Here is an 18,002-nt window from a genome sequence, read left to right on the forward strand (position 1 = left end):
GAGTAATCAAGGGAACCAAGGTTATAACGGTAATCAAAAGAATGTAATCCAGGGACAAAGACCAGACATGGAAAACAGACACACACAACAAAGAACATAAAGTAACTAAAATCATACATACAAAGTAACAAAAGTAAATGAGCAACTCGGACTCCACTAAAAACTGGGAGCATGGAACAGGTGCACCGGTAGGGTAAGCGTCCTCTGCTTTTCTAGAAACACCCGCCGAGTTGCTCATAAAAAGTCAAGTCCAGGGTAGAGAAACGAGGAAAGGCAAACTATGACCTGTTGAATAAATCAGTTTTCATGGTGCTGATGGATACATCATAACGATCCACTATACTCGGTGTCACATAAATAACATACTGTTAAAATTTGAATAAAAATATTTTCTACGACTTTATTGACACCTACCGTCGTTTAAATTGTCTTAAATGAATTGCTCATTCCTTTAGCCAAACGGCTTCTCCCTAAACATTGAATCGTTAAATTCCGGTCAGATTTTAATTCTCGGTGCCAATATTTACATTGTAAAAAGTCGGCCATGTTTACAGTGATCGGGTTGCTAGGAGATGTTGTTTACGTTTAAATGGTTTGTCCAAAAACCGAAGAACCCAGAATGCATTTCGGCGTTATTTCGGATATCTCGGATTTATTTTACGCGAACAACGTACAATACCGAGAAGTTGATCAAGCAGACGATTGTCACCGGAGTTCGACGGGAACTTACGAACTTTGTATGTAAACAAATTGTCCCGTAGAAACCAACATGGCGGATATTAGTATGGGATTTTCCCGTAAGGATTTGTTACGCACGATTTAAGCTAATAAGCGACTTGTTTAGGGAGAAGCCGTCTGGCTAAGGAATGAGCAAGTCATTTAAGACAATTTAAACGACGGTAGGTGTCAATAAAGTCGTAGAAAATATTTTTATTCAAATTTTAACAGTATGTTATTTATGTGACACATAGTATAGTATAGTTCATGATGACGACCATAAAACTTCTGTAGTGATGACTTCAATCTTGTAGCAACATAACCCTTTCCAGAAGCCTGGCATAACGTATGAGTTGTGATATGAACACTCCATTTGCAGGAGCCGAAGGGATGTTGCCACAGATGAAAGGAAAGTTGGCAATTCTGAATGAAAAGTCATCACGTTTGTCGTAAGGTTTGGTCAATAGTTTTCCTTTTCCATCGATTTCTAAGTGTAGCTGAAGATATGAGGCTGACTTCACAGTGTCTGTAGGAATTAGGTTTTTGGCAGAGTTATATGTATCTGCCCTTGAAATGTTCATTTTCAGTGCATTTGAATGAAATCTTAACTCAATTTATCAAAGTGATATAGAAAATTTCGTCTTTTTTTTTCGTTGATTCTGATAGTGCAAATAGTCAAATAAAATTTTTGAAGTGGTGGATTTTTTCGTACCATGATTCACCCTTTGTCTGATTCTTACAAACACTGACACTTATGAAAGTAAGCATAACTTTACCACCTACAAATTAACTGGTAAGTTTTATTGTACTCTGCTGGCTACGACAGGGGTATGCAGAGTTTTGTGTCTGTTGGTCTGTCTGCTTGAGTTGTCTTGTTAGATCATCAAAGTTAACTTTTTATATATGAACTTTTTGTATATATTTATAATGAACCTGTTGAGGCAATAAAACTACATCGGCTTGAAATAAAAATAATAATATATTAATTAGGCCTAGAAACTGAAGGAAAATAGGAAACCAGTAAGTGACTGTATGTATATACATGTACTAGTAAATCCATTTTAATTCCTTAAGTACCAATCAATATAGAATTCAGACATTGCCTTTGGTTGAGGTTATTCATGGTGCAGAAAAAAACCAACAAATAAATGATGCTTTTTCAGTCTACATTTGCTATATTTTTATTTCACAAATGTCCTTTCTGTATTCAAATCTGTATTTTTGAGAAAACAGTACATTCTTCTCCCACTAAAATCAACCCGATGTAGCCAAGTCAAGAACAGTAGCACTTGCTTAGTGCCAATTTTATACACAATCTGTGTAATTTTTGTTTCAAAATTGCAAAAACCAAATGACAAACTAAGAGTGGTTATGTGGTCTGTAACTATTTCAGAATTTGAAATATAAATATATTTTGGTGAGTTTTTGACATGAATTAATCAGCTGCCTGATTTTTATCAAGACTGCTACTTGAATAGATAGGGTTGTTATATAAGGAGCTTTACTGTCAACACTTTCTGCAATAACTATTCATGTCAAAATACACACAATGTATAAAATGGTCATGTGGCTCTTCTTTGTTGTAGGTCAATTCTTTAGAATCGAGAGTGAAAGAACTTCAAGATGATTTGTTTAATGCCCAGGATGAGCTACAAGCCATTCAGGAAGACAATGATTCTGAAGTACGATCACTGCAGGAAAAACACGAAAAAGAATTGAAATCTGTTCAACAGAAACATGAAGAGGAGTTGAAGTCTTGTAAAGAACAACTCCAAAAGGTTGGTATTATGGATAATAGAGAACAGGCTTGTGAAGAAAAACTCCAAAAGGTGGGAAGTTTTGGTTTTGAATCAAGTCTTAAAAGTTGTGTATAACAGGCATATCCAGAAATTTTAAAAGGGAGGGTGCTGATCTAGAATTTTTAGCTCATCTGGCCAAAGGCCATATGAGCTATTGCCATCACTTGGCATCCGTCGTCATCGTCGTGAACAATTATACAAAACTCTTCTTTTCTGAAACTACTTGACTAATTAGAACCAAACTTGGTATGAATGTTCCTTGGGGTATCCTGCATAGAACTGATGTGGGGATTTTTGATTAGTCAAAAAACATGGCCACCATTACTAAAAATAGAACATAGGGGTCAGACAGTAGTTTTTTTTACATATATGTCCTAAACCCTTAGGTTTAGCTGAATTCTGACAAGGTAAAAGTGTTCAGCATGATGAAAGCTATCTCTGGTCAAATTTTGGTTTTAATCTGTTAGACATGTTTGAGTTGTTATTGCCCTTTTTCAACGATTTTTTTGCTATTTTTAATGTTATTTCTTTCAAAAGTCTTCTATTCTGAACTACTTGACCAATTGAAACCAGACTTGGTATGAATGTTCCTTGGGGTATCCTGCATAGAAATGTTGTGGGGATTTTTGATTCATCAAAAAACATGGCCGACATTACTAAAAATAGAACATAGGGGTCAGACAGTAGTTTTTCTCATATATCTTCAAAACTGTTAGGTTTATCCAAATTCTTTCAATAGTTAAAATGATCCATATTATTAGGACTACAAAAGTCTTCAGACTCCTTGTTAGAGTTATTGCCCTTGAAAGGGGAAAAATGGCTTTTTTAAATAGTTTTCAGTCAATATCTTGAAAACTATGATATATTAAAAGAAACTTTCAATTGTTGAAAAGATCTTGTGATAAGTCCTACCAAAGACTTCTTGAGTCAAAATTGTTGGACAACTTCTTGTTTAATTTATTACCTTTGAAAGACAAAATTCAAGAAAGTGAGCGATTCAGGCTTCTGGGAGCCTTTTGTTTTTAAAGTGAAAGTTCCAGGCAATCATTTGCTCATTTTAGTCCATATTTTGCACAAGAAAGAAAATATCAGACAAAATGTTTTTGTGGTGAGCCCTTCCCAGGATCTGCTACTGCATAATAACTGAGAAAAGAACAAAACTTTATAATATGTATAATAGGGTATTAAGTTACTGACTATAGTGGATGGTTTGGTCATAGAAAAAAAACAGGTATTACTACACAGGTAACATTGCAACATACAGTACATGTATGTTTTTCAATGTATGTATAAAAACACATGAAAAAAGCATGTACATGTGCATGTCATGTTATTCATATATTTAGGACCACCATGAAAAACATACATGTACATGTAATTTCCAGAATCACTGATTTATTCATGAAAAAGAAATGATACTGTAGTTAGGACTTTATGTATAAAAATATATGGTTTTCCTACAATTTGGAAATCATGTGTCTATGTGTTTTTGAATTTTCATATTGGTTCTAAACATTTGAAATTACATTTTTTTATTTTTTTTTATATTTAGTAATACCTGTTTTGTTCTGTGACCTACATGTAATCATACTTATATACTTCATGCTACAGTATGTTTTGGTGTAACAGTGAGGTCTACTGGGTGGTTCTCAGGTTGAAATTACATTGCAGTACCCTGACTGTTTACACTTTGTCTATCCACTAATTCAAATTTTACTGAATATAAAAATAGGAGACGTGGTATGATAGCCAATTAGATAGTCATGCCAAGCAAGTCTTCAATGATGGACAAAACCCATACCATAAAGCAAGCTGTAAAAGACCCCAAAATAAATGAAACTATTCATATAATATGAAATTCAACCTAATCTATACAAAAAAACTTAAAAACAATGACAACCTTAAGACTACAATTTCCTGGCTTTTGACAGGCACATAAAGTATGTGGTCTGTGAGCACTCAACTTTCTCCCTAACCTGGTACTGTGGTGGGAAAATACAACAATAAAATGAACTATGAAAATGTCGAATTCAGATTTAACTCTTGTGATGGATACAGAAAACATCGTATCTCTTTCAACTTGGGACCATTGTGGAGCTCCAATTAGTTTGTAAAGGCAAACTAAAAATAAGTTAAGGCCAACTAAAAATATTTATTTGGTTCTCAGTCTCTCTCTTATCACTTTTGAGTTATGCCTCATTACCCATTTAACTACCATATCAATATAAATGAGAAGACAAAACAAAACAAGATCTCCTTCAAAATTTTTAGTATTATGAACAGTGTTAAATAGCACCATCATCATTACGAGGTCATGAAAAGATGAGAAGTATTGCTTTCCCCTTCATTAGTTTTCTCTAGAAAATTGCTTGAGAACCACAAATTAACTTTGAATATGTTGAATATCAAAATAGGAGATGTGTTATAATTGCCAATGAGACAGTCTTCCAACAAAAGCCAAGCAACAAAGTATTCATAAAAGACAAAATTGAAGTAATTTATTAGAAAAAACTAAAATGAAAAACAATGAACATAAAATATAATGACAACCACTGGACTACTGGTTCCTGGCTTAATACTTGCACATAAAGTATATTGTGGGAAGGGGTTGAACACCCCTGTACCTCTACATTGGACATTCACATCACTGAAATTTTCAAAGGTTATCCTTACCGATATGGGATTTTTCTAGTTGAGCTTATATATCGTATACATTTACATCAGTGTATACTAAAATTGCATTGTACAGTTTTGTTTTTATATTTGTTTTTGTTTTTAAGGAATTGCTAGAGGCCAAAGCTAAAGCAATTCAACTAGAAGAGACTTTATCTGCTGAAAAACACCAAAGTGTTCATACTCAGGCTGCGGAAATGGCTTCCACACCTCGTAGAATAGAAACTCAAAAAATAGACGTAAGTAAATAATTCATGCATACTTTACAAAGAAGAAGAAATACATTTATATTTTTCCTAAACATAAAATCAGAGTTGTGACATTGTATTGTTACTGTGTTGAATTTGTAAATACTTCAATTTTTATTAAATTCATAAGCATCATTTAGAATCGAATATTTTAATCATACCCTGGCTACTATTAATCACAGGTTCCCGACATCTTATACTATTGTATCAAGGGATGCGTTTTTGTATTCATATGACATATACTTCCTGTTTGCCAAAAAAACATGGATTTTTTCCTTAAATTGTGATGGAAAGCAGGGGTATTGTCGTGAGCTATCACTTACAGATTGATTTTTTCTGTGTGTGTAAATTTAAACAGCAGTGATGTACCATTTATGCTTTATTACTATGGCTGTATTGAGAAAATTAATAAATAGATATAGCTGGTTATGATGATGATTGTGAGTTCTTGCTAATGAAAACCTTCTAAGTAACTTGTTTTTCTTCAGCATCTTTTGTTATCATTTTTTTCAGAATCTAGAGAAACAGATAGAAACAATGAAAACCAGATTACAAGAGACAAATACAAAACTTGATCAAACAAATAAAGACAAACTTGTAGTTGAACGTGAAAACCGATCTTTAAAAGAGACACTTCACACTCATGAAAAGACAATAGGAGAATTAGAATCTGTGCGCCGTGAACTTTCTTCCGCGTTACGGGAATTGGAGCATTTAAGGATTTCGTCAAAATACAATGGGGAAGAAAGACAGAGACATGTAGATAGGATTAATTCATTAGAGGATTTAACCAAGCAGTTGGAAATAGACAACAGGGAGCTAGCAGCCAAGGTATAAATTTGTTGTCTAGGGACTCATATTTTCATAACCCCACTCAACACTCAATGAGTGGGTGGTATGTTGGAATCATCATATCTGTTTGTCCATTTGTCATTCCATCCATCCATCTGAATTCAAGTAGTGAACTGAGTAAAATAGATTATACTTACAAACTGAAGAAAAGGAAAACAAGACATGGCAAAAAAAGCTAAACACTAGCAATATGAACTCCTATAAAAAAAAAAAACCTGGAGTGACAGGTGCCCTGGATAGGGTTAGCATGTCCTGCTCTGTCAGCAGCAATGCTTGAGTATTATTCAGTAATAGTCTACCAACAATAATGCATCTCACTGACAAAGGGGTCCTGTAAACAAATCTTTGGCATTATTTGTAAAATGTTGCTGCAATCTGTAGTGGCCTATTATATTTCCAGAATTTGTACAAGTTATGAACCATGGGAAGATAAATTTTAACAAAACATCAGACTCCCTTATGGAATATGGCAGGAGCTGTTCATAAGGACAAAAATGAAATATCAAGTCTGTTCAAGCTCATGATGCTTTCTTATATAGGCGATTCTTATTCCATATTGATATTAGTGCAGTGTGTGTTATCATGAAAGGAACTCCCTTTTATTCATTGTTTTCTATTTACAAGTTTTTCAAGCACCCAGCTGTTTATTTTACATTTTTTGTATTGGCATCTTTCCTCATTCTATATACAAATTACAAAGAATTGATTAATTTCTGAAGAAGATAAATTCAAAATAAGACAAAATGGACAACTTGTGAAAAAAGGGAGAACTGTGTATATAAACATGATAAAAAAAACTATTGTAAACCATGAATGTTGTGAAAATTTACTCATCATACATGTACTTTTGCATGATAACATGGCTTAACCTAAACTAAACTGTATTGGCTATACGGTTTCACTGTGCTTTTGTCACACAACTATTTCATAAGATACCTAGATCAAATTTATTGTATTTCATATAATATTACCTTATTCCAATAAGTTGAAGTTAATAACTCATGTTACTGATCTTCCATTACTGGACCTGGACCATTTTTTTGAACATTGATTTACATCTTGCTATTACATGATTATATATTTTTAGCTCTCTGATACTATAACCCAGGTTAAACATTCAGAGGAACAGTACAAAAGAGAGAGACAGAGAAATACAGGTACAGTCAATTAAAATCTGTATTCAATTTCAGGGTTATTGATTTTTGTTGGTTCTGTCATCAAAGCATATTAGCATTATTGTGTATATAATTAAGGAAATTTTCTAAGTTTTCAACAGGTTATACAAAATAATCTGCTTTGGGGCAGTATTCATTTATAAACGGTTTAGCAATTTATAGGGACAGATTGTCAATAATGACCTACATATATAGATTTTCTGTCAAAACATGATGGAATGGCTCAAAATCTTTCTGTTAGAAGTGAAGTTTTAGGAAGTGACGTCAGCAGTTAGGATGTGATTGTTTGAACTTGAATGCAGGTGCACAGCATGGGTTGTAGGGGTCTCAGAGATTCCTGTTGGTCGAGACATCAGTGATATAACATCAAAGTGGTGAATTATCAATGAAACCAAATGTTATTTGAGTAGTGTACAAATATCTCCGTCCCTCATAGGTTCAGCCTAACTTCTTATTAAAATATGTAAACTGGCGAAAATCGGGCTATTGAGTATATTAAACCTGTTCAAAAATAAGATACATTCCTTATAATTTAAATTCTAATTGGTGACAGTAGAAATATTACTAATTGATTCATTATCAAAGTGTTATTTTTTTGTTTTGTTTTTTATTATTTGAATCATGAAGTTTAGACCAATGGACCTTAATGATGTTATTGTACCAAGCCAGGTTATACAAAGTAACCTAGTTTGCTCAAAGAGAAGCAACCAATCAGAGAGCTTTTTTTAAGTCCATCTAATTGAAAATAAGCAAATTAATTTCATGTTTGCTTTTTTCTATTCAGGATATACTTAGCACAACATAGCATCTGACTTCTTTGTCTTTTGTCTATAATCCATAGATGCCAACATATATGATTATCTGTTATTTTTTAACAAATTACAGATAGAATATACAGTCTTGTTGTAAACATTATTTAGGGATTTCTGATTGTTTCTTGTCAGAGCCATTCCCGGTTTAGAAAACATATTATAATCATTAGACGCTCCAGACACTATTGGAATTAGTGCAATGGGAATTCAGATCACACTGTGCATTCGGGTTTCACAAATGTTATCAATCTTGGTTATGATAAATCTTATTGTTTCTGAAAAGGAAATGAAACATGTTTTCATCCAAGACAAATTTGATTTGTCAACTTTAATTTTTATGATGATTACTGACAAAAGTGCCAAATGACAGACAACTCAATTTTTTTTACTGAGTATGATAATCGGTTGTGCATGTTTTCATGCAGTGTAGATAGGATATTAAATGCAAACTTTTGGTCCTAGTCAGACAAATTAGTAATAGGGGGCAAATATTACTTTTTTGAGTAATCATGTTAAAATACAGGAGTCGAGTCAAGTGTAAAGCAGGTTTATCAACGAAATATTTAAGAAATGCCCCAAAATACATGTTTCTGTTAATGAATGTTCATTGATCAATAATATAAACAAAATATATTATTTTTTATTGTATAGATAAAAACTACCAAAACCATCGCCATTTGAACCAGATGGAACATGACATGGAGGAAGCTACACAACAAGTTAGACAACTCCGTGATGACCTACAGAAAAAACAAACACATATAATGAAATTAGAGGCTGATGCTATTGGCAATGCTGTAAGATTATGGTTGATAAAATTTTCCCTTGAAATAGTTGACAGATGTCTGACTTATTTTCCTTTATTTCAATTGAAATTGACCACACAACATGAATGGTACATCATATTGCAATTTATAGGCATGTTCTACTTAAAATTCTTAGCAACTACACTAATTTAGTCTTAACTGTTTGATTGTTGATCCCTAGATGGATCTTGTGGTAAAAAAAAATATTTTCATTGTGAAAGTACATGTACAATGTATATTTATAAATATGTAAACATGGGCATGCTCTAAGACTATTCCACAGTAAAGACAAAATATTCAGCATAAGTTGGTGAGAGCAACTTCATTCAGATATTATTGAGAAGGTGTATAAACAAAATAAACAATTGCAAGCAATAGTTGTTCAAGTATGAGTGGTGTACATATCTTTCCTTCTGTTGGCCAAGAATGAGTGGTACATATCTTTCCTTCTATTTGCCAAGTATGAATGGTGTACATATCTTTCCTTCTGTTGGCCAATTATGAGTGGTGTAGGCCAAATATAAGTGGTGTACATATCTTTCCTTCTGTAGGCCAAGTATGAGTGGTGTACATATCTTTCCTTCTGCAGGCCCAATATGAGTGATGTACATATCTTTCCTTCTGTTTGCCAAGTATGAGTGGTGTAGGCCAAATATAAGTGGTGTTCATATCTTTCCTTCTATAGGCCAAGTATGAGAGCACCATTGCTAGACTGGAGACAGAGCTAGCTGAAGTGAAACAGTACCAGAGGAAGGAGATAGATAACTTTCAGGAGAGGGTAGATATTGCCAATAAAGAGAGCAAGGAACTCAGGACTCAACTCAGGGAAAAAACCAATGTAAGTGTTGGCAAGTACAAGTTCAATTATTACTAAGTGTTGACTTTTTCCATACTAGCACAGGAAAGTCAGTGACATTTAGGACTCTCTATGAGCCTTTAGCAACAGATTTTTGTGCCTTGAAATTGATAAATTTTGATTCAAATAGGCTTTCATCGAAAAAATGAATTATAAAATGAGCTTTACTCCAGTGCAGTAATTTTTTCATGAAGCCAACTAAGATTAAACAATAGTTTAATGGTTCACTGGCTCTACCACATGTCTTTGTGTTAATTCATTTTAATTTTATTGCTGGCTGTGAATGAAATCAGAAGTTTTGGGCAGTACTAGTAAACATTAAATAATGTGGAAATAAAAACACCTATGCAGATTGTCTTATCATCTGAGATTCCAAAATCTTACTCTTTGCTTTCATGAAGTTTCAAATTCTACATTTAAGTGTCAGATTAATAAAATTATCATATATATGTGCATATATACAAAATTTTAACAGGACTTGTCAAGTAAAGAACAAGATGCCAATCGTGCCAAATCAACAGCTGAGAGATATGAATCTCAGTTACAGACAGAGGTTAAAATAAGGACTGATTTAGAAAACCGGAATACTGCTCTGGACCAAGAAATTACCAAGGTTGGCTGTGATAAGATTTTTTCTACCATTAGTTTTTCACATGTAAATTTTTCAATTTTTAAGTGCTTCATATATAATCCATTTTCAGTTCTTAAATTAAAAGTTAAGGAGGAATAATGAGTTGGGTCTAGAAATAGGCTACATGAAACCTGTTTAAATTTTAAAATACATTACCCTTAGAATTGTTTACATGTATAAAAAATGTTACACCAATTAGGTAAGGAAATATACACTTATATTTTCAAGAAAGAAGGGTTTATAGCATTGTTCAAAAATGACCCCGAGAAATCTGCAACATCGAAAGGTTTATACAATTACAACTAATTATACTCTCTAGAACAAAATAGAAAACAATCAGTAGATTACACCAATGATTTGGTCAATCTGCACATACAATTTTTCAAAGGGGCTATGGGGAATTAAATTTTGTTATATGATATTAAAATTCATTGAAGATTTCCTTTTTTTTTTTTATTCATTTTTAATTTGTTGAGTCAGAGTTATGGGACTTAACATACCAAAAAGGAGGACATACAAACTGCGTGCTTATGCACAGCTTCATATTACCCCTTAGATTTACATTGTGATTTTTGAAGTTGCTATAAATATCTCTAATTTTCTCTGCCTCTTGTTAAGAACTGTCTTTTATTTTTTCTTTGTCACTCTAGACTGAAGATGTATGTATACCAATAGCATTTCCTTTTTATACCATCTGTATACTCTTTATATTGTTGTTTACACATTTATTTATATTTGATTGGACAGTCATCTCTAGCAACAAGGGAACTAACCTATATTATTTAAGGGAAATAACTCTATTTACTCAATTTCATTTACTACTTGGTTTTATTCATTTATTTGGCAGTGATGAAGTAAATTTAGATAAGTTCAAGTTTTTTTGGTACCTACCTTTTAACTTATGTTTTTTATATTAATGTATACTTTTATATTGCCATATGTTTTGAAAATTTTATTGTGACAACGGAAGGTTTCAGAACATGCAGAAGTATACTATACAAAGTTGTGCTCAGAATAAGATTTTATATCGAATTTTGATGATTTTGTGCTTACTCCATTTAAGTAGGTTAGTCTTGCCTCATTACTATGGGGTAGTTGTGGTAACTGAAGGTAAAAAAAAATTACAAATATCCTTAGTCATGATGGCACAGCTAACTTCTGAATTTTGAAAGAATAAATATAACTTAGTTGATAATTTAAATAGGTTAGATAAAGCCTTGTTTAGGAGCAAAATATTTACAGTCTTCTTCAAACAAATGCAATCTTTTCATCCTGCTATAATGTCTGAATAAAATCAATTAACATGGTATCATTCCTTTTCATCAATTCACCAATAACATCATATAATCCATTAATTATTTTTTAAACAAAATACGATTTTTCTATTTAATAGTGATTTCCGAAGGAATGAAATTTGAAATTCTTTTCAGGCTCAAACTGCTAGAGATGTAACTATTTATGGTTTATTTTTTGTTTTCTAGAGAAAGGGTACTTTGTAGAATTGTCATAATTTATACTTGTTTTAGTCTATGAGTGTTGATTTGTTGCAATGACACAATTCAGAATTGCAACCATGATGATAAATGTATGTTTGCATTGAAAAAGAAATTTATAAAATGCTGAATTGTCATTTTGGAAACTTAAGACATCTGTAATGCAGATTTGTGATTCTTACACTATGAAATTTATAAAGCATGGCATAATGTGTGAAATAGTTATGCTGATATCCAGTCTTTAACCGTGCTTAAGCCAAATGTTTAAGATAGGCACAAAAAAACAAGGGTAGTTATGGTAGCAGGAAACATATATTATTTTTGGCCTAACTAAGTATTAGTTAATTATTGCTAAAGCATATAAGTATCTTTTTAAATAGTTGGGAATCTTTGAAAAAAATTAATTAGATTACAATATTGTCTTTGTACTTCTGTGAAATATAAATATTTTGTTATTGTGTCATTGCTCTAGTAATGGATGAAGGCCAGCTTATAAGATGCTTTTCTGGCAAGTTAATGTCTTTTTTTTTGTTTTCTTAGCATGAAATTTGCTGATGTTGCTAGTGGGTTTTGTTAGAAATGATCTTAAGATTGTAAAAAAGGAAAGTAAATCCGAATATCAGCAGTTTATAAAAATCGATGAAGATAGCATTTTTTTCCATTTCATTCAAATTCTACCATTGCCATTTTCATTTTTTTGCCACTGTAGCTATACACTTTGTTTTATCCTGTGAGACATATGTTTTTACTTTGAAATGATCAAATCTGGATTCTGTGTACAGAGTTTTTTACTTCAAGTTTGCTTGTTTCCAATTTTTGGCTCTTTGTTGCTTAGTAAAATTATGGCTGTCCTGTGTTATAGGCTTATCCTCTATAATGTTCGTTCGTAGATTTCTTATTTGTTTTTTTCTTTTTGTTTTTTTTGTTTTTTTATTTTTTAATTTTTTATTTTATTTTATTTTCTATTTCAATTTTTGCTTACATACTCACTCTTTGATGCTTGTTTCATCCTTTAAGCATTTTGTTTTTGAAAGATAAAAATCCTCCTTTTAATTTTAATGGTACTCTGCCTTGATTCATCGATTGCTACTTTTATATTTGGACTGTTTTTTTTTTTTTTTTTTTTTTAACTAAAAGTAATTTTTTTTATTGCTTCAGCTTTCTTTACCTCAGATCTTTTAACCCATTTAAATTTAGTTACCTCCCTTATGTCCATATAATTTGCTAAGTTTTTAACCCTTTAATTTTTCTCTTTTTTTGTCTTAGGTGACGGAATGGTTCAAAAACAGTTAGATATAATGTTTTTTTGTTGTACAACAATCATTAATAAAATTATTAATAAAAATAAATTGCATGTACATTTATTGATAAGCATTATATCCTCCATACATGCACAACTACATGTAGACACAGTTATAATGAATGTAACACATATATGTTGTAAAATAAGCAATGGATGCTTTGAGTTCATCAATAGCATTTGCTTTTTCCCAAAATTTGGAAATTTTGAGTATGCAGAAATTACCATCTTAACTCATGTTCTTTCAGAAATAAAAGTTTTTCCATGATTTTAAACGAATATAATATTAAGAATTTAAATTGTTTTTTCCTTGTTTCTATTCAAAGTGATAGTAATACTTTTTAGAATCCAATTACCGGTATTTAAAAAATCAAATGGATATTGACAAGATTTTAACAAGTTCCAGTTAATTGTAAATTAATTTTTATTTTGTAAACAGGTGTGGAGTCAGGTACGAAGTCTAATGGAGAAGAATGCAACTTTAGAGATGACGAAACGTAACCTTGAGGATGAATTAGAGAGGGTATGTACAATGAAATTTGGATATAATCAATGGTAACATATTAGTTTTTACCGTTGCTAATGTTCATGGATTCTGTCTTGTAAACATATTCACGAGTATCAGTTTTTGCAGTTACAAAAAAAAAATGGTTAGAGTTATATAGTATAAAAACAATATGTTTCCCATTTACTATTTCTTGCTTTTTCTGTCCATTCCAAAAATTAGTTCTCAGTGTTGCTCCATGGCACATTGTATCGTGTTTTTTTTTTATGTTCAAAAACACTATCTTAGTAATTTTCAAAATTCAAAAATTTAAAAACATTACACTGTAATAAGAGGCAATCAGTATTGAATATTAACTATAACAACATGGCGATTTTGGATAAAGATGAACTAATAACCAATTTAAAAAGGTAAACAAATAACTATTTAATGCACAATGATGATATTACACAAGTTAGTTTTATTGGGGCCACCTGTTTAACCTTCTTTAAAATATTTAATTAGACATTAGTACTATGTAAACATACTCATTCTGTTTTTTTTTTCATACAGAACTTATTCATAATAATTTAAAAAAAAAAACTCAACTTTTTAAAAAAAAACTGAAATAAAAATGGAATCCCACATGTAACTTGAAATAAATGCACATGTAAAAATAGTTAATATGTAATCATGATATCCAAAATATGACAGTTTAATTGGAGAACATCAATAGATGCTTAGGAACTACGGTTCTGCGTACTCTTGAAATCTTCATGATTTTTTGGCACCCATTGTCAGATTTCAGTACTTCTACCTTGTCAGTTAATTATCCTAATGATATACATTGTACCCTTGACCAGTCCTTTTATAGTAATATCATTTTGATTTTTCAGAGATACAACAATAAGTATGCAGAGAACTCAATTGTCCAACAGTCCACAGCCAATCTAGAAGCTGGTCTGAAGACAGCCCAGAGTCGAGCAGAGTCCTCAGACAGGAAGGTGAGTAAAAATCTCATGACTGCATATATTGAGTCAATTTAGAGTAGAGGTCTATAGAGTAGTGAGCATTTCTCTTTCTACTCAATCATCTCATTAATGTATCATTTTTTGATATGTGTGTATCTATTATTTCTTTTTTGGCGACAGTGGCTGTCACACAGTTGGTAAAGTTTTTTTGTTTTTGTTTGTTTGTTTTTTTTGGTGGTAGGAGGAGGATTTGATACTGTTTCATTATTCTTCAATGTAAATTTTTTAAACTCAGAGTCGTTTCGTATTAAGTAGTGAATTAAGTGGTATGACAGAGCATCATTCACAGTGGAAATTGGTATTCAATCTGTGAATTTAATATTTTTTTGTTTCAGAAGCAGTGCAATGAGATGTATGTTTAAAAAAATGTCTTTTCATGAATAATTTACATATTAAGGAGGTAGACCTAGGGTAATGTTTTAAGACATTGATTTTTTTGGGGGGGTAAAAACATCAGTCAACATTTTACACTGAAAAGCATTTTGATTTATTAAAATTTTTGAAAGAATTACTATACAACACTAAAACATTTACATCTATTTCTGCTTACTTTCCCATACTAACCGTTATATGTATTCTTTAAGGCTTGGCGCATTAAAGTTTATAAATCCATCAGAAGTGTAAGTTAGTGTAGCAATATTCAAGTTATCTCACGTTCATTCACAACTTTGCATCATGTCGTAGTAGTGTTCACTGTAGTTATACCTCCGTGTTAGAATTGAAGACTTTATTATAATTAGCTAGTACTTTTGCTACTGTGGAAGACAATTTCTTGAGGAGTACAATTTTTCAAGGTTCTTATGGTAGGTCAAACTGTGAATTACAAATGAAATCAATAATTCAATTCAAATCTTTGTTTAATATAATCCATTTAAGTCTTAAAAAATTTTAACAAACCATGATATTCAATATCCACTAATTTCTTTATTACTGTATATTTTTTATCCCCTTTTCATTGAAGATTTGTACTGGAAAACATTTCAAACTCATCTATTATACCTTATCTTTGTCAGGACAAGGGCATTCTGTAGAGTGTGTGTGTAGTTGCTTTTGTCTCTTTTGGTTATACTGATCAGGCAAATGATAAAAAACAAAATTATAGTTTATTATTGACCATCTTCAGGAGGTTGATTTTCTGACTTGAGCTGGCACTTTGAAAGCCAAAGAATCAAGAAATGAATATGACCAAAAATATTTGTGTATCAGTTCTTAAGCTACGACTTGCCATTGAATAGTACATAGTCTTTTATTTTCTAGCGATAATTTCCTTTCTCACTATATTGTGCTGAGATAGGAAATTATGAAATAGTTTAAACTTCAGGAAAAAAAATTCACAAAAATAGTAACTGTAAACTTACATCATAAATTAGCAATAAAATAGTGCACTGTTAATAGATTTAGTTTTTCATTTATTCAAAATTGTGAATGTCAAGAAATCAGTCTGTTTTTCTCCATTTGACCAGACATTCATACAGTAACTGTCAGAATGGGTTAAGATAACATTAGATGTCAATTTTACAGTACAGTATGTTAAATGATGAATAGATAATGTTGTATCTGACGGTAATTTTAGATCATAAGAGAAGTTCTAACTTAGAAGAAGATACATTTTGTAGTAAGTTGTACAAATGCTAGGAATTGTTCATTTGCTATCTTCCCTTTGTGCAATGGATAAAATTTTTTATTTACTTTTTACATACCTGCCAACTTTTGAAAACTGTTTCAGGGGCCTTCCAATTCATCTACATGTTATTTTCTGAGTTTTAAAATGACAAACCAATTCTGTTGTATCACCTTTTTGAATCTTGGGTTGTATGAATTCTGGTCAATACTGCTCTTTGATTTTTTAAATTTTAAGCTCTTATTTGGGAAAACCCCCACAAATAGTGATATGTTTTATTACATACTGAATTTATCCTGGGTAACATTTGAGCACCATGTAACATTCGCTATTTTACCAAAGAAAACAGAAATTCAATCCTAACAACAAATTAATGAGGTGGTATTGAACTGCCATGACCCTGTAATATATTTTGCAAAAGGTCATCATAAGGTTCTTTTCCTTTTTTGAATATAAAAAAGCTGTTAGTAAAATTGTACATATATTTCAGGTTGCGATGTTCATATCTGCTTGTAATCATTTTTATGATGCAGATTGTGACAGTATGCTTAAAATACCGTCAAGTGTAAAATTACCTTCAAATTGAAATTCTATCAGGAGAGGATAAAAAATTACAGTCATATCTTGTTTTCAGTAACCTCGTATGTGGAAGAGCAAAACTGGTCTTTTAACAGGCATTGTTATATACAAGTGTCCTTTATAGACAGGCTTCCATTATGCACAGGTTAATTTTACATACAATATACTTCAAAGGGATGTCTTTTTAGATGGATTTTTGCTGATTACAGGGGTTACAGGAGCAGGTTTTATTAAATTATAGAAAAAATTTGGAATATACATAGTTTTTCTTCATTGGATTGTTTTCTTCAGTTGCCTTGCTTTTTCTTTAAAATGTGTTTGATCTATTTTCCCATATTCTGCACATTTCCAAAGTTTTCAAAAGCACAGTGTATACATGTATTTTATGAAATGACTGATCTCTTTAGCTGAAGATTGATATTATTAAATTTCATACAACATCAAAGGTTGAACAAATATTTATTATATAGATAGCTGTGATTACCGAATGTTCCCAGAGTAATAAATTTCAATAATTCACACAGTGAAATAAATTAGGTAATTTCAATCTTGCACTTTCTCCAGCCAAAACTTAACAACACTAGTATCAATCCGCTGTTCACAAAATATAAAATTCATATTAAAAATAGCAATGAATAATGAAGGAAATCTATATAATGAATAAGATAATCAATTGGTTATCGTGGATAACCAAAATTTGATCACTTGTGCCAAGAATGTTTAAAGATTTAACTCGTGCATGGAACTAGTTCATATCTAGGTGTTCATCGGCACTCGTGATCATATTTTGGTTATTCACTCTTTCCAATTAATTATCCTATTACTTTCCCAATTTTCATGGTATTCATGGTTTGGTTAAACTACAGTTGTAAGTTTTGAACTAAATGAAAAGTTTCAGTTAAATTATTAGCGATATTTTAAAATA

General features: G+C 31.5%; 1 protein-coding gene across 14 annotated transcripts in view; it reads left to right on the forward strand.

The window, feature by feature from the left end:
- LOC148601868 (uncharacterized) overlaps positions 1-18,002 on the forward strand; it is a 73,104-nt gene that overhangs the window by 39,979 nt on the left and 15,123 nt on the right. For 9 of the 14 annotated variants that reach the window (XM_088556770.1, XM_088556762.1, XM_088556760.1 and 6 more), the window contains 11 exons: positions 2,304-2,495; positions 5,297-5,428; positions 5,951-6,268; positions 7,377-7,446; positions 8,928-9,073; positions 9,768-9,920; positions 10,414-10,551; positions 12,000-12,017; positions 13,802-13,885; positions 14,743-14,850; positions 15,462-15,497. In XM_088556770.1, coding sequence (XP_088412896.1) covers positions 2,304-2,495; positions 5,297-5,428; positions 5,951-6,268; positions 7,377-7,446; positions 8,928-9,073; positions 9,768-9,920; positions 10,414-10,551; positions 12,000-12,017; positions 13,802-13,885; positions 14,743-14,850; positions 15,462-15,497 — 1,395 coding nt within the window. The remainder of the gene's footprint in view (positions 1-2,303; positions 2,496-5,296; positions 5,429-5,950; positions 6,269-7,376; positions 7,447-8,927; positions 9,074-9,767; positions 9,921-10,413; positions 10,552-11,999; positions 12,018-13,801; positions 13,886-14,742; positions 14,851-15,461; positions 15,498-18,002) is intronic. The other 5 variants (XM_088556766.1, XM_088556773.1, XM_088556763.1 and 2 more) reach the window with 2 other exon arrangements.

The sequence above is a fragment of the Perna viridis genome, chromosome 12, assembly GCF_037379345.1.
Source record: "Perna viridis isolate PV_CMFRI_1.1 ecotype Kerala chromosome 12, ASM3737934v1, whole genome shotgun sequence".
NCBI classification, from domain to species: domain Eukaryota; kingdom Metazoa; phylum Mollusca; class Bivalvia; order Mytilida; family Mytilidae; genus Perna; species Perna viridis.